Below are 24,264 nucleotides of genomic sequence, written 5' to 3' on the forward strand. Positions count from 1 at the left end.
AACAAAGCTTAAAGCGAACATAACAAAACAATAAAACGTCGAATCTTAATGTGACAATTGAATTTAAAAGAACGTCATCAATATTAATACTTAGTACCGTGTCAGGGTTTTAAATTTTAAGTATTCGGTATCCCGAAAGGGGTACATTTATTGAGAGAACCACGTCGAACCTAATAAGCGTTAAAATTAATCGCGGAAATGACACGCATCTTAGATATGCGTCTCGTCAACCTTTTGCTGTTATGCGATCCCTACACCAAGTGCAATATACAAGACCCCTATCCTGCTAAATAGCGAATTGTCACTATTGCTAGTTGCGACAGGTGTCATCAGTGACACTTTTTCTATTGTTTTAGTTAATTTTTATCAACGAAAGTGGGTTATGATTATAAGTTAATTAAAATCAAGGAAAATGAGATTGCATTTGCATTGTTTGATAAGAGATATTTAACGAACGAAATAACGCGGTTCCCTAAAATGGCTTAAATGTAAAGTGCTGAATATTATGGAATGGATAAGAAACAATACATTTTTCCAGCGAACCAATAGAAGTATTTTGAACAGTGAAGAATGCGACCCACAGGCTTGTTATGATAGTTTTAAAGGGCACTGGCACCAAGCCCTTAAAGTCTTACAAAGGGTGCAGGTAAATATTAAATATTTTTATAAGTTACTTTCCTTAAAGCTTCATTTATTCAAGTAAGTAGTATAAACTAAAGCCAAGACAATACAACAGAAGTTGCTTGCCGTGCAACATTTTTGGGGCCATTTACTTACTTTTGTAGACGTATAAATTGCTCAGTATGTTAACATTAGTTTAACTTTTTTACATTATGAAAACACTACATTACATAAATCTACTATAAACTTGGGACATATTTACGAACTCTAGGCAGTTTGTTTCCTCCAATATGTGCAGCTGAGTAACCTGATGTAACTAAAAGTTTACTTGAGTAAGTGGTCTCGGTCACTTTCTAGGAAAGCATTTTATAATTATTACTTAACTTGTTCCTAATTAGTTTTGGTTAAATCCCTTTAATATTTGTCTTTGCATTTTTTAATTAATTGAATCTGCCTATGATAAGTTGATAACTCAGAACCTGAGTGAAATTTGCATTGTCTGTCAAAACAAAGAGGATATTTTTTTATATTTCAGAAAAGTACCAAAAGAAAAAATGCATCTTATTTAGCTTTATTTGATGGTAGAAGGAAACCCTCAACTTCAAAATCAACTGTATGAATGACTGAATGGTTTTTAAATTAGCTCTGCAATAAGCAGAGACAAATGTGTCTTAACTGTGACTTTTTTCAACATGATAGCAAATTTACATGCTGATGTTGTTGAAATTGTTTTATGTTGTAGTTGTGTGAATGGTTAAAATGACAAACATATTACTTCCACGTCAGCCAATGAATTTTGAATGTCATACAAATTGCTAAATTAGATTTAAATTCTATTGGTAGGGTTTTTTTAGTGCATTTTGTATCAAACACATTTTGTGATAAAATTTTAAAATTTATCCTTACATTCCATAATGAATTATTCAAAATTACCATTAATTACTTGACCACATTCCTTAGATCAGCTCACCAAGTCCTGTCTTTTTTGAACATCATAAAAATATAATAAATAAATCAAATTAACTAATCCTTCTCTATTGGATTTATGTGTGTATTGCGATTTATGATATATTGGAAAGATTTAACAAATGATTATAAGGCGAACCTAAAAGCCAAGTGAAAAAAAACTCTGACCTAGCACGAAATAATAGTATAGTATTCAATATTACTTAGATCCTTCCAAACAATCATCATTGATTTAAGCAATTACCATCACATGATGATGTACTGGGAGTCGTCAATCACTTAGAGCAAATGATTACCTTACTTCTTTATGATTTGAAAAAAACTGACCGTCATTGTATGACAGTTAACTCATCAAAGTGTCTGGAATACCTCTTACATGAAAATGTTCTTGATAGACTGTTTGAATGGAGCATGAAATCGGGCAGGTATGATTATTCACCTCATAGGTATTTTAAATTCAGAAACTGATGACATATACCAATATTTCAGATATACCAATGCTGTAAGATCTGAGCAAATTAAATTTTATGACACTCTCATAAGACACACTAGACATTTGTTACTGGAGCACAATTCTTTTTTAAAGCCTTTATTGAAAATGCTGAACTCTTGCCATCAAGAAGTGTTTTGGGAAGAAGTCAATAAGTTGCTTATTGATCTTCTTAACCAATTAAGTACTCTCTTGGTACAACACCCCGAGTATGTTAAATTATTTTTTGTAAATGAAAAAAAAGGCAATAGGTAAGTAAGTTTTTAAAATAAGTGTTACAAGGTTACATGTAATCAATGCCGGTCAAGTGCAAAAGCGTTTAATTATAGTCAGTCCTTAATTTGCATTAGTTTATTTGCCAATTCAGATTACTTTTTTAAGGTTTACAATATTTTCTCTACTTATTCCCTTTGTACATAAAGAAGATGCTACTGGAATGAGAGCAAGAGATGCGTTGCTGCTATGTATGTCTCTATCAAAGAAAAATAAAGACGTTGCTTTGTACATATCAGAAATATCAAATTTCGCTGTTTTGCTCGCATCTGGCCTTAGTGGATTATATTCAGTTTTACCAAATACAATAGATGATATAGGTATATTTGTTTCACTAGAGGTGAAGTGATGAATAGCTTGAAAATTTTAGGTGTACCTGATTGGCATCGTTTTACCCCAGACGATGTAAATGAAATCAATGGACTTTTATATTTTGTAACTTCATTAGAATTTAGTAACGCAATAGCTCAAGTAGCCCATCCGTCAATAAGAAAACAATTACAGGAATTTTTATACAGAGGCTTTTTAATCCCCGTTCTGGGAGAAGCCCTTTTGCAAACCAACATTCAAGAGCAGGTTGCTGCTACTGCATACCTTGAATTGATTATTCGTACTGTGGCTGAACCTGGATTATTACATGCCGTCCTACAATTTTTAATTAAAGTCGAGTATGATGGGCAAAGACTTCTAAACATTTTAATACAACGCATACAATCAAACGACATGCAGCTATGTTTGGTATCATTAGCACTTTTTGAAAGTATGATCGATTTGAATTGTGAGGATCTACTTCTAGAATTGGTTTTTAAGTATTTGCAGGTAATTTGGTTTTATTTATAGAAATAAACGTTGTAGTTCTATTTTTCGGACATATGTAGAGGTTTATTCAGTGGGGCCTGAAACCCTGTTTTATTTATTGTAGAAAAAGGCTAAAATTTCATTATCTACAACTTTTAGTAACTCTCTTTACAGCATAAAGTGAAAACCTACACGTTAATCCTTATCGTCAGATACAATATCCATTTAAATTTATTGTTTTATTAAAAGTTATGAGGATGGTATTCCAAGGATTTTATTTTATTTGCTGATAATTAATTTCTGTATTGAATTATCAGATAAATATTTGAGTGAAAAATATTGTTAGCAAATCCACTCAAGTCCGGAAAATATAATTTCTTACCAATTCTTAAATTTCAGTTTAAAAATTCCGTCATATAATTTTAGCCATGTTTTCATCTCATTATGTCCCAAAGAAAAATGCTGCTGCCAATAGATCCTTTATGTCCAAGTTTCGAGAAACTTTTATCACTTGCCCCAAACTGTTCTCAATTGCTAGAATCAGATCTCGATTTTGACGGCGACTCCGGTCAGTGGAACCATTTAAAACATAAACAAAGTCTTTATGGGAAATACTATGCATATCTTTGCGATGCCAGAAATAAAATCGGACACTGTCAGAAAGCTTGCTTAAATTGGAGCAACGGCTACAATGGCGATGACGACATTCTGCTTAATAACGGTAAGCAACGGAACTCGTTCCTGTTGGTAGCTTTATTAACTTCAGGTTGTTTAGAAGAGAAATCCGACAGTCTCATATCGCTGGAAAGAAGTAGCGGCTATGAAAGTTTTAGTATGATAAATTCTGATGATATCAAAGAAGACCATGAGTTTTGGCAAATTTCATCAAATAAACCCAGACGAGTGAATATTAATCATAGCTTTGAAGAAACTCCTGGTCTAGATGAGCCGCCTAGTGCTGGCCCATTTCTCACAATATTATTAGACAAATTGCGAGTTTTTATGTCGAACTCGATATATGTTAATTTGCACCTGACAGGATTGATCTCTAGATTAGCCGTGTATCCTCAGACGTTACTGAGAGCTTATCTTCTGGACCATAATCTAGTTCTGCAGCCGAATATACCATCTATATTTGAGGTAAATCGTATTTTGGGCCGATAGTGAATTTTTCTTTCGCTTGACAATTATGAAAAGATACTTAAATCCAATCTTGTTTGATTCTTCAGATAATTGGTGTAATAAAGCGACAAATTGATGATTATATGAGTCGACAGAATGATAGAGTAGGTCTCATAAAATACGCACAGGAGGTCTTGGTAAATAGAGAAATCATGTTGGTAAATATTAGAAGGTAAGTAATTTGAATTTTATGGGGTTCATTTACCTACGATACTCATATAATTCAGAAGCTCAGAACTCTTAAAACAATTTTTAAGCAAAATTTCCATTATTTTGATAAAATTTAAGGTGTTTTGATCTTTTTACAGTTATTGCACCATAATAGCAGTTTTTTACAATAAATGTACTTGTTTTATTTCTTACTAAATCTGCTTGAAAACTCGCAATAGATTACAATCTCGTAAGCAATAAACCATCTTAGGTACCATATGGAGAAAACTTCGTTCCCAAGACTTCAGCCACAGGAGTCCAACGAATCATTCCAACGAAATGGCCCCAAACGAAAGAGTTTAACCATACCTTCTATAACCAATATTTTTGGTAGACGGCCTAGCCAACTAGAAACCTGTTTACCCATGGTAACTTCATCAGAAGAAGTTCAAATTAATTCAATTTATCCTAAGTTTAACGAGGCGCAACATGTGGCGTTATGCGCAGTTCTGCTAGACGAATGGGTCAAAGAATTAGCGGCATTAGCACAAGAACATACCATTGCTCAACTGGCCTCTCTTATGAATTAGTAGTATGGGAAAATTAAATTGTTGGCCTTTAAAATACGGATTTAAAATCTACAAATTCGTTATATTTGAATTTTTATTATTGGAGTAAATTCTACGAATAACGCCCTTTATCTACGAAACCAAGATACCGACGAGTTTTCTATGACTATCGACTTTCTTTGCATAACAATCGAGAACATGATGGCGAAAAGCGTATGGTCTAACATTAAACATAACTCAGACACCCCGTAAAACCAACGAATTTGAGACACCCCCAAATAAATATTAATTCTATACCCTGATTTGCAATATATGCATAATTTATTAGTGCCACTAAATATACTAAAACTTGCTTTAAAATTATTAGTGTGATTCTTACTATATTATTTATATTAGTTTGTTATGATTTTATTGTGTGCAATAACTTGATCTGTAGACAGTATCTAACAAGGCTGGCGTTGAGCATAGTTCATGAAAGTAGTTTGAAAGGTTTAAAAATGAAATTGTGAGATGTACTTTATACTAGTTTTCGTTGTTGAAAAAGAGAAATGAATGGCAAAGCAAAGTCACGAGAGATTTGAAAGTCATAAGTTTTTTGCAATAATACGTTTGTGTATTATTTATATGGTCTTCAGGTGGAAGAATCGTTTAAAAGGTGACAACGACAAAGCTATAAAAGAAAATAAAAATATATGTTACATATTTATAAAAGGAACATATCAAAATTGCGCATTTTACTTTATATTTTCCAATTCCTCTTTTGTCTTCATTTCGTTGTTTTTCATTCCAGTTCAGTCACTAGCGACTTGTTTTTCGAATCAATTTCCAGTAGATTGAAACATATTGTTTTTATTTCCTTTTTTCACTAAAAATTATTTAGAATTAAGAGGAAACTATGGTAAAGCGTAGAAAGATGAATTCTATCTAAATTTTTTATAAATTACACGTAAATCAATATATTGGTGTTACTGATAAGTACTGATTTCTGCTTGTAATTGCTGTATAGTGTAAGTCCAACTGTATTAAAACGAGAATTGTGAATATAAAGAGATGTATGTAATATATGCTGCATTTTAAATCATTGTTTTTTTTATTACATAAAATCCATTTTCCAAGAACAAATGACTTCTGCGTTGTGTATTTTCACCGATATATGTTTTTCAGTTGTGTACGTTCATATCCTTAATGCTTTTTGTGTCAAGATATGCAAATTTGCAGATTTTAGACATTTTTAAGAAAAACAAAACCATTTTGAAGTTCCTTATTTTCAAACTCCCATTTCAATAAATTTAGATTGATGATGAATAGTTATAAATACAAATAATGCATGATTTATGGGTTGAAGTATAAAGTAACTAACTTTAAGTAAAAATAATTTAATTAAACCTGTAGATAGAGCTATACGATTCCATAACAAAACATTTGTGTTGTATACAACATAAAGTAAAGTTTATTATTATCTAATGCAGTTGAGTGCATATTTTCTTATTTTATCTTAACAAAACTTCAGTTATACTACATAAAGTAGATTTAAAAAAATTTAGTAGAAATTAGGTATTTTATAATATATAAAAATAGTATTATTCCAAGTAGATAAATTCGATCTTAGGACTGAAAAAACAGTCTTGCGCTACTATAGCTGTACTCCAAGAGTTTGAATTCCTGCAAACAAAATTGTCACTTCGCTCTTTTTAAAATTGAAAATAAATCCTTACTCTTTGGAAGGTGTTGATTCTTCTTTCCGTCAAGGTTAACGTCTGTTTCAACTTTGTGTCTTCGGAATTTGACACCACTGTCTGCTCCCGAACCTTTTGCTTATCCAGATTAAACTTGCGTTGAACAGAGTCAAACCAATGTAAGGAGTTTAATTGACTTTCTTGATCTAAGAGTTGGATTATGTATGCCAAACCTTAAAAAGCCCAAAATGTTACGGATTTTAATGAGCTTTTTTTCAACAAAACTCACCAAGTGCAAATCCGTCGTCAGTAAAGGCACTATCGGCTTTGTCTTTCTTAAAAAGTCGTTCTTTGCATGTCAAGGAATGTTCAATGAAATTTACTGTTAGCGGAGGTACGATTATGAAGAAATTTTTTAAATGCATATTATTTGGATTTCTAAAATGAGGTATAAATGCCTGCACCAGCAGCTTAAAATACTCCGTTGTATTTTCGAAATTTTCTGTGAAACTTTTTAAGTCTTTCAGGAGGAGTTGGGCAGAATTGCTCGTCATCTCCGACATAGATTTACTGTCACTATCACTTACTAGAGACTCAGTCTTGGTTAAGTCAGGTATGAAGCAAGTTCCTTGTGCTAAGCATCGGTTTCCGCCTGATCTAATTAGTCTTACATAACCCATTGCGTTTCCTAAGAAAAAGATGCGTGAAAAAACTTTGAACATCACCCCCTTTAAAGTTACTAATAGAAGCGTTTTGAGGTCAGATCTTTTCAAGGTCTCTAATCAACATTGACTCAAGATATTATTACGGTTAAGGTGTATCTTACCTATTTGCGTGATAACTTTCCTGAATAGATCCAAATAACTGTCGCCTTCATTTGAAAGCCCCAACTTGCGAATCCCTTTGTTAAACTTGTCAGCTCTTTCATAGGGATACATTTGGTGACACTCATTCTTATGATCAATGAAGTGCCGCAAATCTTTCAATAGGCGGGACTTGATTTGTTCATCAAAGAGAAATTGGGAAAATATTCGGAATTTAATTTTGAGAAATTGATATGTATAGTTAACTGTCGTATTCATAATCCCTATACCGTGCGATCTTATAGAATTTGCAACATGGGATATGTTAATTGAATTTAAATGTTTGTTATTGCTAGTTTCTTCAATGAAAATTTGGGTGTTTAAATTGTATAGATATTTTTGCACGAAAACGTTTATGTTCCTCATAATTTCAAGGACATCTAACCCTTGGTCTAAAGTTTGCATTGGCAAATCATCGTCTACAGTTTCGAGGTTGTATTGCAACAGCGCTAATCTGAAACAACAAATCTCAGTTATAAAAACATCACCATTTTTTAAAGGAAAATTACCGTCGCATTTCTCCATAGGTTCTCCAGTCATGCAGCACCACCGTCGTGAGGTTATAAAACGTTGTGCTCATATAATGTTCCGTATCGTTTTTAATACTCTTATAAACATTGTCCAGTGGAATTGGCAGCAACTTGTTAAAATTCACGGAAAAATAATTTTGGAATGGTTCAGAAGGAGGCAGGTCTAAGTGCAAATGAGTTTGCAGTCTTAAATTTGTTTCTATAATTTGATTTAACGGGCCACATAACTTCTCCCGAAGAATCGTGCTTGCTTCTCCTAAAATGTCCTTTCCATTCATTGTCGCACAGTCCGTTACAGTGCTCAACAGGGGCTAAAAGCATTACTTCCGATATTTGCTTCGGAGAATTATCAACTTTGAACTTACATAACATTTAGAGAGATTTGATTTAGACGCAACGAGTTTGCTAAAATACACTGGCATTACGTAACTAAAATGCCAATAAAGCACTGAGCAATCACAGAATGTGTTCACAAAGTGTGTAAATTTCGAAAATATTTCTAATTGTTGTAAAACGGATCTAATTTCAGAGATTGCATTCAAACCACTTGCTGAAATCGCCAAATTGGCTACTACGAGACGCCATTTAGTATTAGGACCTAAAATAAATCACATTGTTAAAATGATTGTTTGATTCGATAAAGTAAGAAACGACTACAAGATCCACGCAAATAACCGGCCAATCGTGCAGCATTTCTTCGTTCCTTACCTTTTAACACTTGTTCGCATACTTTTAGAGAAGACAATATATCAAGTTGTAGATCTTTGTACGACTTGGCCTGTGTTTGGTTTTTCTGAAACACGTATCTGAATAGATAGAAGTATATAATTCATTTGAAAGGAAATAGCTTATTGAAATGTAAAAATTAATTCATAGATTTAAAGTTTTGAAGACAATATTGAATGAAATAATGAGACATTTAAAATAGAGATAAACTTGTTCCACCATAATGTCAAAATAGAGTAAGTCAATAGTTTGATATTAAATAAACACCCTTTGTACACCATAATAATATTTAAAGGAAAAACTCCTTTAAAAAGTACGCAATTAAACTAAAAAAATTAAGAAATTAATAGTTTTGGTTTCATAAGAAAGTAGCTTACCTTCAAAATATCTAGAAGTGATAAAGCTACGTGTTGAAGATGCTGTGACATGAGGAGAAACACATACTTCAAAAACAGCATATGCCTTTGAAAAGACATATGGACGCATTTTAAAACTTCTATTAATCGAGATATACAATTCAGGACCGTTTTAGTAATAGGTAAATTTTTGTCCAAATGTACTCCCATGATGAAATTTACCATCCAATTTATTTTGGTTAAGAGCTTCAAACCGTCAGTTAGTAGGATACCGATTTCTTTAAGCTGCCTGACTTTCAAAGCTTTTACATTTATTCTGGTGATGTTTTCTAGGTCTACAAGAAAAAGGCACGCCTGAAAGCATTGATATTTTAAAAGATTTTGACCAAGGTTCTAACAGAAATTACCTGAGCGCAAAGAACGGTTGTATCTTTCGGCAAATTTTGAACTCTAGTAGTAATATAACTAAGTCTATGATTCTCGATACTTTTCTCATCTATACATTTAGAGAATGATTGTGCATGTTTCAATAGAAATTGTTCGGGGTACCATACAATTTTCCCGATCAGTATTTGAGCGGGTATCTAGAAAGATATATGTATGTAACTCGTTACGCACGTCAATGTTTTACGGGATAAATTTTATTTTACCTTTTTGTTTAAATCCAATAGTCGATTGGTAAATTTTCTATCTGCATTTCCAAAAATATTTATGTAAAAGGCAACTAATACATTTAACTGTAATATTCCGTCTTTGTATAAAATTCTATGTTCATCTTTTTCTATAGCACATAGTAAACTATTTAAAAAACTGTAAACTTCAACATTTAAGGTACTTTTTTTAATATCAATAATTAACTTGCTTTCTAAGCAACCATCTATAGAGCCCTGCAAAAACCGCAGTGTTTATCAATTACAATTACACTTCAATCTTTTACACCTTTAAAACAGTCCCTGAAATTAGGGAGTTTTCCAAAACAATTAGAATGTCATTAAAAGACCTTAATTTGTTTGTGTCAAACTCTGATCCTGACTTTTTATGCAAAATATTCCTTACAGTCCTTCTGTATGCCATCCAATGGCTCCTTAAAACTTGGTCTTCAAGCAAGGCATCAAATTTCAATAGGCAAATTAGCATATCTGCAAATAGGTATAAGATTTCCTAAAGCAAAGTGGAAAGTAAAATATAAGGGACATAGTAAAAAGAATTCCTACATACAGGAAAACTAGATGAGCTGTTTGAAACATAATATCCTTTTTGTAAAATTGCACTAAGTTGTTTCAATGTTAAGACTATTACATCTCTAATTCTTTTAACCAGAGTCAGTGTTCTTTGTAGTGGTTCAATGATTTTGCTTAATGATTCAAGAGAGTCTCTGACACCTCCAACTTCTGAAACAGTTAAAGCATATTAAAGTCTCTGATTTCTAAACAGGTTAAAGCATAAAAACCAAAATGGTTCCAACTCCATATCTAGTGTCTACTTGGGCAAATCATTAAAACTTTACTTATATTATATTTTTAATCATAAGTTTTGCTATTATATGGCACAAATTGTGATACAATATACAACACTCTGAAATCTTTACAAACCTTCTTCATAATACAACAAGGATGGGTACAATTCTTCAGCTTCTTGTTTTAGATACTCTATTTCTTGGCACATTCCACCTAAAGTGGACAAAATTCGAGACAGTGTACCATTGTCGGAATGGGTGAGGTGTAATATGGATACACCTTCTGTAGCCTTTTCCTAACAAGGTCTAATTTTCTCAGAAAACCAATCTTCATCAATGGCAATATAACTTACATCAGTGAATATTGGATTGGAAACAAAATCATTTCTAGCAATAGTTTGTATTCGGTTAAGGCTAGTTGTTGACGTATATTCCTCAATAAACTCTCCAAATTGGTGTAGCTTTTCTTCAGCGATGTATTCTGCATTTTATTAAGTTAATAAGTTTTTATTTAATATCGATAAGACTTACTGTGAGTTTCAGCATTTAGTTTCTTTTCAGCTAAATTTGTTGCTTCCCACATTTTGGCATTTTTATTCGCCACTGTTCGTTGTTGTCATTCTTATATTAGGCAACAATGATAATGACGATTTTTGCATACATTTCATGTGTGAGATTTATGTACCAATAATTTAAATTATATTTTAAATTAATTGTTTCCTCTAGTCGTATAGTAATTTATTTATTTCATTTTTAATTTAAACTCTCTCAATGACAATTGCTGCCAAATAATATCATCTGATTTTCCGAGCTTTGCCACATACTCTGAAAGCACAATTTCCAGTTTCTTTATACTCCGATCAGGTTCGCTATCTTCTATCTCAGTTAACATTGCACGATTTTTTCATACAATATAGGGATAGCAATACTTTTTCAATTGGAATACAAAAAAATTCGATGAAAGCTGCGCAAAAGGCCAAGTTCTCTTGTCAATTGTTTTAAAAATTAAAGCTCCAACAAAACAAAAAGTAGGTGTATGAAGACATCAAAATATTTACAGTTTATAAGGGAAACTCTGTTTATTTCAGTAAAATGTAGCGATAATTGATCATGTCAGTACTCGTGAAGCGATGTCAAAGGTTTAAACTTATTTCTCCCCTTTTTTAAGTCAGTTCTACTTAGCCAGGTAACTTCTTATTCAATTTGCCCTCTATACCTAAGTCCTTTAGTGACGAAATATTGCAGTCCAAAATTTCAGCCAATTATTCAAAAATAACCATTTATTCGTGCCTTTGGCTTTCCGCCAATACGCTTAAAAAAGCCCACTCAAAAAATAATCTTCAAAACAATATGTGATTGTAAACAAGGTAATTTACTTTCACTGAATTTCATAATACTAATTTAGAATTGCAGTATGTTCATGACATAATGATTGAGTATTCCCTTTAAATTAATTTCAGGCAAATTCACAATATGGATTCATTCTTTAGCCTGTTCGATCCCAGCAATGGGAATGACACCCATGTCAATGAAGATATCATTCTGGATAACAACCAAAATGCTTTGCCTCCAGAGCCTCAACATGGTAATGTGGAATATAAGTTAAAAATTGTGAATCCAACAAAGCAGAGATTTGAGCATCTAGTAACACAGGTAAGAAGGCTTTGCATTACATTTACAAATTTTTATTGCTTCTTATTTATCTTCCTAAATTTTACAGTTGAAATGGAGGCTTCGAGAAGGAAATGGTGAAGCCATTTATGAGATTGGCGTTGAGGACAGTGGTATTTTAACAGGGCTTTCCAAAAGGGATATGGCTGCTAGCTTGCAAACTCTTAAACAAATGGCTCTTAAATTAGGAGCAACTACAACACTTTTGAGAGAAAGGATACTAGATAGTAAGAGAAGCGTTGCTGAGGTACTTGTTCGGAAAGTTCCCGACGATCAAAATTGCATTGAAATTCGTGTTGCTGTACTTGGCAATGCCGGTCAGTTCTTTAAGTTGAATTAAAAAAAATCTGACAATCTTATATTTTCTTCAGATGCGGGTAAAAGTACTTTATTAGGAGTGCTTACCCAAGGTAACTTGGACAACGGTCGTGGACGTGCAAGGCTCAATATGTTCCGCCATTTGCATGAGATTCAGAGTGGTCGAACTTCGTCGATTTCCCATGAAATATTGGGCTTTGACTCTCAGGGTCAACCCATTAACTATAGTTCTAGTGAACTTATAACTGCAGAGGAAATTTGTGATAGTTCCACAAAACTGGTGACGTTTCTCGATTTGGCTGGGCATAAAAAGTATCTTAGAACAACAATTCAGGGATTGTCCGGGTATTCCCCTCATCACGCGATGCTTGTTGTGAGTCGAGAAATAATTGGTGCAAATATTTGAATAGTTACACAATGTTTTAAAGATTTCTAGTGCATCTGGTGCAGTAGGAATGGCACATGAACACCTGTCGATAGCGGTGGCGCTGAATGTGCCGTTTTTCATTGTTATTACAAAAATTGATCTAGTTGATCCAACGCACACATTACAGAATTTGGAATCTTTTCTAAAACAAGTTGGGAGCAGGCGAGTGCCTTTAGTTGTAAATACGATAGATGACGTTATTACTGCTGGTGCTAATCAGCTGAAAGAAAATGTGGTTCCCATCTTTTGCGTCTCAAGTGTGTCTGGTAGTGGGTTGGAGTTACTCACCAAATTTCTATATGTTTTGCCGCCTGGTAGCAGTTCTAAGGAAAAAGAAAGACTTGAGCAGGTAAAATTGACATAAGACGATATTCGAAATTTTATCCTCTTCATAATTGTTCTTTTCATTTTGCAGGAGACTCCAGAATTCCATATCGACGAAAATTTCCGAGCAGGTGAGGTAGGCCAAGTATTAGGCGGTTTGTTAATCAGAGGAGTGGTCACCGAAGGAACTTTGATGCGCATAGGGCCAATGAAGGATGGTTCTTTTCAGGACGTCAGTGTGAAATCAATTCATAGAAATAGAGTTCCGTGCAGAGTAGTTCGCGCGGGCCAAAGTGCAGCTATTTGCTTAAATACCTACATGCCTAATTTGCGCAATGGGATGGTTTTAGTGGGGAGGGAGGAGAATCCCCGAGGTTGCATATTCTTTCAAGCCACTGTTTCCGTTCTTTACCATGCCACAGCAATTTTTCCCGGGTATCAAATCACGATGCACATTGGAAATATCAGACAGACTGCGGTAGTTGTAGCCATTTTCATGTCTAAAAGCATTCAAACGAACGAACGCGATTCGGTTCTATTCCGCTTTAAAAGCCATCCGGAATATTTATCGGTTGGGCAGCGTATTTTTTTCCGTGATGGATCTGGCAGGGGTATTGGAGAAATAAGCCAGATTTTTCCCGTGGATGATGACCATGATTAAGTTTTCGTTTATTTTGACAGAGTTTATTTTAGTTAGTTATGTTTTTACCGACCAGTGAAACTGGAAAAATATTTTCCAGATTAGTACAAAAATGATTAAATGGATGAAGATATTGTAGTTTGACTTTATCAGATTCATCAGCTCTTAGACTGCACAGCTTTACCGGGAAGCTTGATTTATGTTTTTTTTTTTAATGTGTTTTAAAAGTGTTAAGGGATTTTATTTTTTGACGAGATATGAGCTGAGGCAGTTTTAATATTTCATGTTTGATCAAAACATTCATTGACAATTATCTTTACCACGCGTTTAAGGTAGTATATAAGGTCAAATAGAAGACATAATGAATTTTAATTGTCCGTCTTCATAAATTTTAGCGTTCTTCATTATTTCCTCAATGAAACCAATAGTAAGTATGAAGCTGACATTGTCGGTGGAATGTAGTGTAACCTTGGTATATTTTTTCTTTCGTTCTCATTTAACCATTGGGTAAAAGTTTTTACTCTTGCTTTTGCTAGATATACCAAAGTCATGTTATAAAATTCCATTGTGTCTTACCAGTAACCTTTCCCATTTAGTGTTTTTGAAAAGTTTTCCCGGTCTCGCGTCTTTTAGAAAGAACACTACGAAAGTTGGGAACTTCTAGTCCCACACTATTTCATACTAATAATAGGTATTGAACAAAAAGTACGGATGTAAATGCGAAATTGATACTTTACTTTAGATCGTTAGTTAATAATTGATTTCCTTGTGTACTTATGTTTCGAGTGATCTGAGTCTATATATTTGAAGATTTGCCATGAATGTCATAAGAATTTATATTAGTATTTATTTTTATTTAAGAGAACGTGGTCCCAGTGCAATTTAGATAGTCATATCGTTAATCGAAGAGTGAAGATTAAACCGGTGCTGTTTTACAGTATGTAAATATTTGCCATTTGGTTTTAGCTTTGGAAATTTTTTCTGTTGAAAGCGGTGAAATTTAAAGTCATAACATTACAATTTATTAATCATTTCCTCTTAATTAGGGTTTAACTTTTAGTTACTCTGTATTAGTGTTGGTTTTTTCGATCCGTTGAGTTTTGAGTTTTTGTTTGTTTTTCTTAAACTTGCTCCAAATTTTATGGACTGTGATTTGTAAATAATAATAGTTTTCCAGTATTAGCTTGTTTAGGTAATTACATATTAGCCGAGATTTGATATACACATGTATATGTTCGATATTTGAAAGTTTCTCATAAAGATTTCTTTAAATTCCCCTATTGTGTGACCTAAATGTTGCCGGTTTTGAGGCTAGGTAGTACCATGATGCAATGTTTGCAAGTAAAACAAACCAAAGACGTCTTGTAATGAACACTTTTTCGTCATTGAAGGATTTCCATAAACTACTTATAAATTTAGATTAATATTTTGTGACATTTCAAGAATGATGTAATAATTTTTGTATAGATTAGATCTCTTGAAGCAATAAAATTGCTTTGAATACAATGCTTTGTTTTATTTATTCATTTGATCGTTAAACGTATCGCATTATATACGTATGTAATACATATAGCTCGTCAATTCTAAGAAGAGACGCGACTTATGAAAGAAACATCACGAAGGAAGAAATGACTGGGTGGATCATTTGTTGAAATTGAATTTTTTACCCCATGTTAAATGCTCTTTATTTTAAAATCAGGAATATGAGCATTGGTATGGTAAGTAAGAATAAAATGTTATTTTACGTCAGTTTTTCTATCAGTCACCAGCGGCCAGGTGCATGGCTGTAGGTTTTTGTATACGAATACAAACCCGTTCACCAAGAACACTGAAGTGTGTATGTAGGGACACACTACGAGCTATGTATGTATGAATCTGTTAAACAGGGAACTAAACATATCATTATCCTGAACAGACATTTTCGTTAAAAATTATGTATCAAGTTCATCAAAGGAAAACAGGAAAATGTTACGTTCATGTAATCAGCTTGTGGAAATGAGAAAAGTAAATTTTCCCTTTGCATTTGATAAAACCACGTTTGTGAAATAAATCAACGAAGCACATGGAAATACGTTTGTTATTATTTGAAAAAGTTCTTAAAGCATTTTAATGTTCACATACGCATAGGAATGCAGTTGGACGTAAAAAAATTGAATAAAAACGCGAAGTTGGAGAGATTGGAATTCGGAGGAGATAAATAGATCAAAATCGCTTTTTGCCTTAAACCATGGACGCAGATATTTAAGGGCCTGTAAAATATAAAATTATAATTAAGGTGCATTGGGTAGGTCGAAAAAAATTTCCATTGTCCACCTCGACACAACGCACCATAGAGGGTTTTTAAACGATTTGCGAATTGTCCGTATTCGATGTATTTAGGTCCATTAGGCCACATATCCCTTATCTACTGAACCAAATCAATACTTTTTATACTACTGACGGCACCCGCCCGTTAGAAATGTAGATAAAATTGATTTCTGCCGCGTGTGCAGGGCTCTGATTACATTTATATTGACGACGTGAAAAATTTTAATGCGTTGTAGTCCAGGGGAAAAATGGTAAAATCTACGTGCGGGGTCTCCCGCAGGAGCCACGACTTGCCACATTTACGGCTGGTTTATCGAAGAAACTCAAATGAAATAAATAACACATCATTGCTTGCTTTACTAACTAATTTATTTTTAAGGGGAAGGTATACATATATAAACATTTTGACATATAAAATACCTATTGAGTAATTCTAGTCAGTGAATATGAAGCATTAGTATCTATATTCTTCATGTCTTTTATTTTTGCTCATATTCATATAATGTATTGTCAGAAATTTCGGCATCACAGAAAAAATGCAGACCAAAAGATTAGGGTGGAGGCGCAATGTGTATTGGAGCTTTTAATTGGGTAAGAACATAAGAAGGGACAATTTTATTGCATATTGGAGTTAGGTCAATGTACGATATTTTACACTGTAAAATTAACGTCTCAAAGGCCTGGCTTATACTCTGCACCCTATAAATTGCAAGCGCCGTCTCGAATGGTTTATCAAACATATATACAGTTTTTTTAAGTAAGAAAAAAACACATTTAGCGTGCTAAAAAATAAACTTATCTATATTACAGTTACTTGTCCTGCAGCAACCTAGCTCCAATACAACGGTTTGTGCTGAGGGAACGTGGGAAATTGCCATATAATGCGATATAGGCTATCAAATTCTAGTGTTTTTGCAAGCCGACAAACTAGGGCCTAGTAGTTTGTTCAGCTCAAAAACAATAATCTAAAATTGACTTGTAAATTTATTGTCATTATCTTCCAAGCTATTTACATTCAAGGTTTAAATCTAGAGGTTTCTTAATCGCTTTTGAAAACTTTGCAAACGAGTTTTGGCGTTTTAGAATTTTAAAATATAGTGCTTATGGTTTGTGTATCACATTTTCGTGCTGTAAAAATCCATCCCTATAACGTATAAGAGCGCTGCTGTTGTAATGTTGTTTAAAATGCCCAGTGGTGAGTCGTCGAAAAGAACAGTGACAGCCACACAAAAAATTTAAATTCACGATTATAAGTAGATTGCGAAATAATTAAATATATTAATGGAACAGACCACCGCTGTTATTTCAATAATAAAACGTGTTCAATTGAACGGAAAATTCATTTTCCGCGAGACGTAAATCAGTTTTGGAATTTTTAACGTTTGTACAGAGATGCAACAAACACGAAGTAATTAAATTACACTCGCACACTTCGTGTTCGTTTTAGCTGATCCCGCGAAAAATCCAAATCTGTAAATCTGCACAATCGAGCATATCAGTTAATTCGAAAGAAAACGCTCTTCTCCGATGTTTTGGTTGGCCTCTCGTGAGCTTTGACCAGAGCTCAAAGCTCTGTTCGCATTTATAAAAAAAAATAAATAAATAAATAAAAATAAAATGAACCTGAAAAAAATCTTCTAAACGTCAGAATTTTCAATAGTCCACAGAACTGCGTCAGAGGAGAGAATTTTGCCTTTTTTTATGATTCTTTGGATATGTATATACCAAATAGATATGCTTTAGAAAAATCAGTAATTACGTTCACAATCAGTCTTCAGATAATCAGTCTTGACAGACAGAAGAAGTGCGAAATGAGTTCCTCACGGATTGAAACGTTGATAGGTACTCTGATATGGGTGCACTGAAATAAGTACCTGAACTGCTGGCTATGTGGGGCACTATACTCGCATTTGCTTAACATAACAGGAGTAGTCTGTTCCGGTAAAGCGGAACCACACCTAACTAGACAGAATAATGTCGGTTTCCACCTCGCGAACGAGGTTTTCTCGGTTTTCCGTAAAGAATGCAAACGGATTCGTCTACACGATCTCCCAAATTTCTCCAAATACTTCTTGCAAGTTTAGTATGATTCCACGTTTAAACGTTTTATCCACGCGTGGCTTCTAAGGACAGTGATAAGTGTTTACATACAGTTAGTTTATGTAGACAAAAAGAAACAATGCCAATTTGCATTATTCCGCAAAATTTACTTATTTGTATGAACATACTTCCACACAACTATTATTGTCTTCGAATCACAACTATTTGGAATGTAAAAATTGTACTTTATTTTTACTTTCATGTATATAACAATTATTTCAGTGATTTTTTAAAAAGTTTAAGGAATATGTTCATATAAATAATCAAATATGTAAATTACAATAAAAATATAAGCTTTCTTAATTAATATTATCATTTAAGCGTCTTACAAGTATCATTATTTTACTTCAATATTCAATAAATATATATATATATGTATATATATATTTTGCCAAATTTTCCTTCATATCAAAATATTTACGGATATTATTGTCATTGTAGTGGATGCTAGTAGTTCTTTGTAGGAAGCCTGTTTCTCTATTACGCTACGTTAACAAATCATTATTTTGATGCTTCATTTTCCTTCACGCCTTCATCGCAATATTACTTACGTACCTACGCATACGTGACGTGGTGAGAATTTCATTTTCACAATTTTGTACCTTCGACATCATGCAGAAAACGGCACTGATTAGAGATTCTTCTCAGAGGGACACCCAGAAAAAAATCATTTAGTATTTGGCGTGAATCGCATCAACATTTTCTGAAAATTCCCTCCATTTCTCCCAGAAGCTGGATTAAAAATTTTCCTCTGAATTCACGTGTTGTGTGAGCACAAACACTCCATTCAGGAATCATCATCCGCAATGTTATATCTCAAGACCGTTTTAACGGCCGGCGACCAATTTTCCATAATGCGCAAGGTATCGAGAGATTAAGCCGATTTTCCGTGGTTCCATACAGGGCTTAACCCACTTTATGTTGATTAATTCTGTTCTCCTAGCAGGAACCTACACATGTGCCATTCGAGGGTCGTTTAATTTTCACCTCCTATTTGTTAATTTTGATCGGCTTGTGGAAAGAATAAATAAAAAAAAAAACCCTGCGAAAGTTTTATTGGACTTGGACGTGAATGGGTAATTGCATTGATCTGAGTCATTTGCGATAGACCCAAACCCGACTGAAATTTATATAGCTTCATAAGAGAGAAAACTTGAAACTTCCATTGGAACTCTTTTCGGAATTTATTGTTTTTTTTTTCTCAAAACTTATTGCTTATTTATACGATAAACTATGTACTTACAAAGTTGGGGGAAATTCGCTTCTTCGCCATGTGGACATTTTCCTTGTAACACATAATGCTGGTGTTAAGATCTCTGCCTTGTTACTTGCAAGCGAACGTGACCACTGCACTATCCGCTGTAGAGTGTTATTTATATTACATTTTTGTTTATGTACGACCTCAGACACCGTTTTTAGGGCCTTAGCTGGCACCACTTGGGTCGAGTAATACTTCATTGCCGGCTTGGGCACAACCTCGCTCGTTTTCATTCATGCTCGTAAATTATTCGTTTTTACCGTTGTACCTTAGCTACAGTTAGGCAGGTCATTTTTGCACGAAACTGCGCCTCTGAGACTGCAAACTCAGAATAGTGCGAACATCCATTCCATAATATCTTAACGTCCATTTTGTCCCCTCGCTTTGGCCCTATGAGAAGGATCGTGCGTACTTCTGCGATCTTTGCGTAATCATTGTTGGTACGTTCGGCCCGACAAACATCTAGTCTCAACAGCTGATCTTAACAATAATGAATTATCTGGTTCTTGAGATATTCCATCGTCGATGAAATTGTTCGTAAATGTACCTCGACGACACGTTTCCGAGTTTCAACGCATTGTAACGCCACGTAATGCCTGAGTAGTATCGGAGAGTCTACATGGAAAAAGTTAACACAAGACCAAATGTTTGGTGCTCTAATTGCGGAAAAAGTGGACGATTTTCCGCTTTGAAACCGCTAAAAGGCGAAGGAACAAACAGCAACTGGATGAGTCGATTGACATACAGGGTGTCCAGAAAGTGCCAGTGTCCAATTATCTTGGATTGTTAGAGGAAAATTGTTTTTTTTTTTGCGTACCTGCTCGTTCCCAAATTACAAGGAAAAAATATTTCAGCAGCAACGCGAAGATCAAAAATTTCCATAAATTTTTTTAAAATTCCATTTCAACTCCGTCAAGAGAACTTTGTAATCAAGTGACGGCCTGAGCGACGAATTTCCTATTTTTTCAATTTTCGTCAGAGCGGTGGAAATTGAGAAATACTTTAATGTCGCGCGTGATATGGACTTTGACGTGGACAAATGCAAAACACCAGATTTCCATACTCAGAGATTCAGAAGAATCGGATGGAAGTCGCGCAAGCTGCTAATAGAGTTTTTGCACTTTCTGGAAAGTGTTAATTTATTTCGTAAATCTGTGAGCGCGTTAAAAAGGGGCCACTTGTTTGGCAGCTCTCGCCGGGGATCGATACTCGAGCTATAAAGAAAACTAGAAATAATTTTTTTTCCTCGTGTAGATTCTATCGGGACCTCCAGATCTGGCTAGAATGCGTTCTTTTTGCAATAAAATTTTAAGAGCCCTATTCTAGCACGTTTTTATTGCGAGTACTAAATCGTTCAGAGAATTTAATTTTCATTATTAAAGTTTTGCGGAGGAACATAAGCTCCGGGAGAGTATGCCGCCCGGGAAGCTTTTAAAACTTGTAAAAATTGTCCACATCTCCGAGATGTGTCTGAGTTGCTGAAAGCGTTTCCTGTCTGCATCTATCGAAGATTTTCAAGTGATGTACGATTATGCTCACTCCCTTTTTTTGCCCTAAGCTGATGCTGAAGATTTCCATTAAATGCCCCAAAGAGGCCAAAAAACGAAAAAAAAAAAAAAACAAATGCCGGGTAGATGTTTCACGTGGGAGAAACGAAAATTCCAGTTTCAATGCCAGAAATGTTCCTTGACGCTTTTCAAATAATGATTTAAAACTAAACGGTAATGCCGCAGCAATTTTCCATGCAAACTCTCCTTCTTTTCGGACACTTTTTGAAGTTTATTTATCAACTTTATCTTTTATTAAAAGTTTGCCGCACTGAGCAGTAACGTAGAAAGTTTTACTATTTTTTAATCTCTGGGAAATTTAATCTTATTGGAGTTTGTCTAAACTTAAGGCGTATCAGGAAGATACTTAACTCCGGTCTAGATTCGTGCCAGCGGAAGGAGAGCCGCGTAAGCCATGCAAGACGTGAAGTTCCCATTGCTGATTTGTTGATTTAGGAATGAAATTACCCGCCTTAACGCGCGTTCTTCTAGAACGCGAAGGCAATAGCAGCTCGAACTGACCTCTTCTCATTTGAGGTTCTGACCGCGTGAGCCATCTCAATCTCTCCCCAAAGCAAGCCAGGACTGACCTATCCGATCGTCGGCAACAATTTTGCTTTTATCAGACATGGCTAAAACGTAAGTTAATCGAAATCACATCGGAACTGCCCTGCGTCCGTAAACTGAGTTAAAATTTGACATTTTGAACGGTGTGTGTGTGTGTGTGTTTTTATGTTTTTTTTTTACATTCTTACAATTAACATCGATATGCAATGAGCGACCGAAAAATGTATGTATATAATATAAAATTTTTTTCCTCATGAAGAACTATAGCAGTCGCCTGGATAACACCTATCTAAACCCGATTAGACAACAATTTTCTTAGATAATAATTAATTTGAATCTTAACTTGGAATTTCTATTAAACGTTCATCAGTCAAGAGGCATGAAAGCGCACTACTTATACGTAACAACGAAAATGTCTTATACAAGCATTTTACTTCAGACTTCAAACGTTTCAACGAGTTTAGAATTTGTCGATTCGAAAATCTCACACTTCAAGCACAAAATCGCAATATCTATCACATTGAAAACTAAAATTTCTCTGGGAAGTCTTAGTGAGTAACCACCTACCTCGCAATATTCACAAGATGAACGTTTTATATTGATACACATTTAATATCCGTCAATCATTATCTGAACGTTACCTGCGCGAGTGGTTGTTTTTTTCGAAGGAAGACAGTCGCCTACACGTGAGACACTGAGGGTATAACTAGATCGAAAAGCTGCTCTTCTATTGTCAGACATAACATCTATATCTATCGATAAATTCGGTCGTTTGGATTGGTGGTAGGTAGTTGCGGGTGTTGATATTTAGAGATATGCAAGGGCCGTGTCAGTTAAAGACTGGGTTAGATATGTTACCTATATACCTATAATTAATGTTCATCAGCCTCAAACTCAGAGTGAAACTTACTGTAATAATAGTTTCTCTGTAGAAATATTTAGAGTATAATACAATGCATCGAAGCATTAAAAAGTACCTAAGTTAGTTAGCCTTTTCGTACATTTTTCTTGAGTTCTCTGTACAGCAGGTTACCAACCATTAAAAATATATTCTGTGGCGAAGCCTATATCTTGTATGGCCCTGGGGGTCATACGAACAACTATGTGCCTCTACCTCCTCTCTGCAGGGTTCCGCACCCGATATCAGCTAAAACGAATCTTAATGATATTTTGTACTTGCAAGTAAAATGTATGCTAGGCTGAATTAGTGCATTGTCAGTTTCTAATACATAGTTCCCCGTCTTACTATAAAAAAATAAAGGGTTTGCACGCCCGAATTCAACAAACGGTTAATCAACGGCAACTTCACTATAGGCCCAACCAAGGAGACTTCTGAAAGCGGCGGGGAAGTATGTAATAACAAGGGATTCATTGATAAACGCAATGTCCAGCCTTGTAAAACAATTGTTTTTATCAGATATCCAGAACGGTCTGTAGTACCTCTGATTGACTTTAGCACTTAACTATTATCTATAAGTAATGTAACACCAAACGACAAACGTGAAATCCCATATTTTAATTTGTAAAATGCTTGTTGACTGACGCTAATCTAGTAGATGATCTCTTCAAATTATTTCTTATTTAGAAATTTTTAATGGCTGACCATTTAGTCCATTTAACGCATAATACTGATGATGCAGCTTTACTTACACTCTTACAGGATATATCCAGTGTAGCCCCCCTGAAGCAAAGGAGAAAATGTTCTAAACTATTGGGTGAACAGCTCGAAATTTGAACGGGTGACATGCGGACTGAGTCTCAACGACAGGAAAAACAAATTAGATTTTGGGAGAAAACCAGGGAGCTTGCGTAGGGTTGGAAAGGCCAGCCTGAATGGTGGGTAGGATTCGGGTGGAGGTGCGTGAGGAGTGCCCAGGAAAAAGTATACATTTAAAATATCCCGAAAGAATTCGTTCGGAAAATTTAATGGGGGACAGATCCGGCGAGCGCGCCGGCCAATCGAACAGATTCTTCGTTTGGAAGCTGCTCTAGTGCAAATGCGGCCGCTTTTCGCAGCTCTATCTGTTTTCACTCTAATTGTCCACAGCGTAACCACTCGAATTGAAAAAAAAGTCCATTCCATTTTCCGCACCAATTCTACTCATTACTTCAGCTATTCGCAATTTTAAAGGTCTCTCGCACTCGGTCCCCCTCGGACTGGAGATTATTAAAATTAATTAAAAGTGAATTGTAGGTGCCCACAAAATAGATAAACGACATCAAATAACCGCCCAGGAAATTTGCGATTCTATTTTATGTCCGGTCGTCTGCCAAATTTATGCCGAGCTTAAAGGTACAAAACGACCCTCTATAATATTGTCCGTCTTCGGTTCCCTCTTGTTTCTACCCTTCCCGGGATTTTTGCCTCATTATTATACCTGCTGGGTGGGAATTAGCTGACGAGAATGGAGGAGAAAGCGGTACATTTCTGGGTCAAATGTCGAGTGGA

General features: G+C 34.6%; 4 protein-coding genes across 11 annotated transcripts in view; 2 read left to right on the forward strand and 2 right to left on the reverse strand.

The window, feature by feature from the left end:
• Window positions 1-71: 71 nt before the first annotated feature.
• On the forward strand, window positions 72-6,130 carry LOC136350514 (FHIP family protein AGAP011705). Its single transcript, XM_066302287.1, has 9 exons — window positions 72-646; window positions 1,825-2,012; window positions 2,077-2,328; window positions 2,459-2,670; window positions 2,721-3,169; window positions 3,575-3,869; window positions 3,924-4,288; window positions 4,378-4,502; window positions 4,752-6,130. The coding sequence occupies exons 1-9, from the start codon at window positions 506-508 to the stop codon at window positions 5,068-5,070; spliced, it is 2,346 nt and encodes a 781-aa protein (XP_066158384.1). The 5' UTR covers window positions 72-505; the 3' UTR covers window positions 5,071-6,130.
• A 279-nt stretch (window positions 6,131-6,409) lies between these two features.
• SWIP (strumpellin and WASH-interacting protein) lies at window positions 6,410-11,429 on the reverse strand. Of its 3 annotated transcripts, XM_066302283.1 has the most exons (15): window positions 11,188-11,429; window positions 11,010-11,137; window positions 10,793-10,952; window positions 10,419-10,591; window positions 10,140-10,361; window positions 9,851-10,087; window positions 9,608-9,784; window positions 9,222-9,554; window positions 8,827-8,911; window positions 8,484-8,716; window positions 8,098-8,429; window positions 7,552-8,042; window positions 7,015-7,413; window positions 6,765-6,958; window positions 6,410-6,711 (listed from the first exon to the last, which is right to left on the reverse strand). In XM_066302283.1, exons 1-15 carry the CDS (start codon window positions 11,237-11,239, stop codon window positions 6,655-6,657), a joined length of 3,273 nt encoding a protein of 1,090 aa, XP_066158380.1. In that variant the 5' UTR covers window positions 11,240-11,429; the 3' UTR covers window positions 6,410-6,654. The 3 variants fall into 3 exon arrangements, with proteins under 3 accessions (XP_066158380.1, XP_066158382.1, XP_066158381.1); XM_066302285.1 differs by lacking the exons at window positions 9,222-9,554; window positions 9,608-9,784; window positions 9,851-10,087 and having other exon boundaries at window positions 10,257-10,361; XM_066302284.1 differs by lacking the exons at window positions 10,793-10,952; window positions 11,010-11,137; window positions 11,188-11,429 and having other exon boundaries at window positions 10,140-10,339; window positions 10,419-10,552.
• A 244-nt stretch (window positions 11,430-11,673) lies between these two features.
• Window positions 11,674-15,542, forward strand: LOC136350517 (GTP-binding protein 2). 4 transcript variants are annotated; one of them, XM_066302297.1, is made up of 7 exons: window positions 11,674-11,842; window positions 11,902-12,023; window positions 12,117-12,309; window positions 12,377-12,644; window positions 12,699-13,018; window positions 13,074-13,421; window positions 13,488-15,542. In XM_066302297.1, the coding sequence occupies exons 3-7, from the start codon at window positions 12,130-12,132 to the stop codon at window positions 14,055-14,057; spliced, it is 1,686 nt and encodes a 561-aa protein (XP_066158394.1). In that variant the 5' UTR covers window positions 11,674-11,842; window positions 11,902-12,023; window positions 12,117-12,129; the 3' UTR covers window positions 14,058-15,542. The 4 variants fall into 4 exon arrangements, with proteins under 4 accessions (XP_066158394.1, XP_066158393.1, XP_066158391.1 ...); XM_066302296.1 differs by having other exon boundaries at window positions 11,915-12,023; XM_066302294.1 differs by lacking the exon at window positions 11,902-12,023.
• A 1,148-nt stretch (window positions 15,543-16,690) lies between these two features.
• Window positions 16,691-24,264, reverse strand: part of LOC136350410 (uncharacterized) — a 37,671-nt gene continuing 30,097 nt past the window's right edge. For all 3 annotated transcript variants that reach the window (XM_066302051.1, XM_066302052.1, XM_066302050.1), the window contains exon 7: window positions 16,691-23,496. In XM_066302051.1, coding sequence (XP_066158148.1) covers window positions 23,470-23,496 — 27 coding nt within the window. In that variant the 3' untranslated portion in view covers window positions 16,691-23,469. The remainder of the gene's footprint in view (window positions 23,497-24,264) is intronic.

The sequence above is a fragment of the Euwallacea fornicatus genome, chromosome 3 (assembly GCF_040115645.1).
Source record: "Euwallacea fornicatus isolate EFF26 chromosome 3, ASM4011564v1, whole genome shotgun sequence".
In the NCBI taxonomy this organism is placed as follows: domain Eukaryota; kingdom Metazoa; phylum Arthropoda; class Insecta; order Coleoptera; family Curculionidae; genus Euwallacea; species Euwallacea fornicatus.

Excerpts from the sequence above, each read along its gene's own strand:
- LOC136350514 (XM_066302287.1), top strand. The coding sequence starts at position 506 with ATGGAATGGATAAGAAACAATACATTTTTCCAGCGAACCAATAGAAGT. Across the intron at positions 2,013-2,076 it reads TGGAGCATGAAATCGGGCAG|ATATACCAATGCTGTAAGAT; the intron begins GTATGATTATTC and ends CCAATATTTCAG. Across the intron at positions 4,503-4,751 it reads ATGTTGGTAAATATTAGAAG|GTACCATATGGAGAAAACTT; the intron begins GTAAGTAATTTG and ends AAACCATCTTAG.
- LOC136350517 (XM_066302297.1), top strand. The coding sequence starts at position 12,130 with ATGGATTCATTCTTTAGCCTGTTCGATCCCAGCAATGGGAATGACACC. Across the intron at positions 12,645-12,698 it reads TGCTGTACTTGGCAATGCCG|ATGCGGGTAAAAGTACTTTA; the intron begins GTCAGTTCTTTA and ends TATTTTCTTCAG. Across the intron at positions 13,019-13,073 it reads CTCATCACGCGATGCTTGTT|ATTTCTAGTGCATCTGGTGC; the intron begins GTGAGTCGAGAA and ends AATGTTTTAAAG.
- SWIP (XM_066302283.1), bottom strand. The coding sequence starts at position 11,239 with ATGTGGGAAGCAACAAATTTAGCTGAAAAGAAACTAAATGCTGAAACT. Across the intron at positions 11,138-11,187 it reads ACTAAATGCTGAAACTCACA|AATACATCGCTGAAGAAAAG; the intron begins GTAAGTCTTATC and ends AATAAAATGCAG. Across the intron at positions 10,953-11,009 it reads CCAATCCAATATTCACTGAT|GAAAAGGCTACAGAAGGTGT; the intron begins GTAAGTTATATT and ends AGACCTTGTTAG.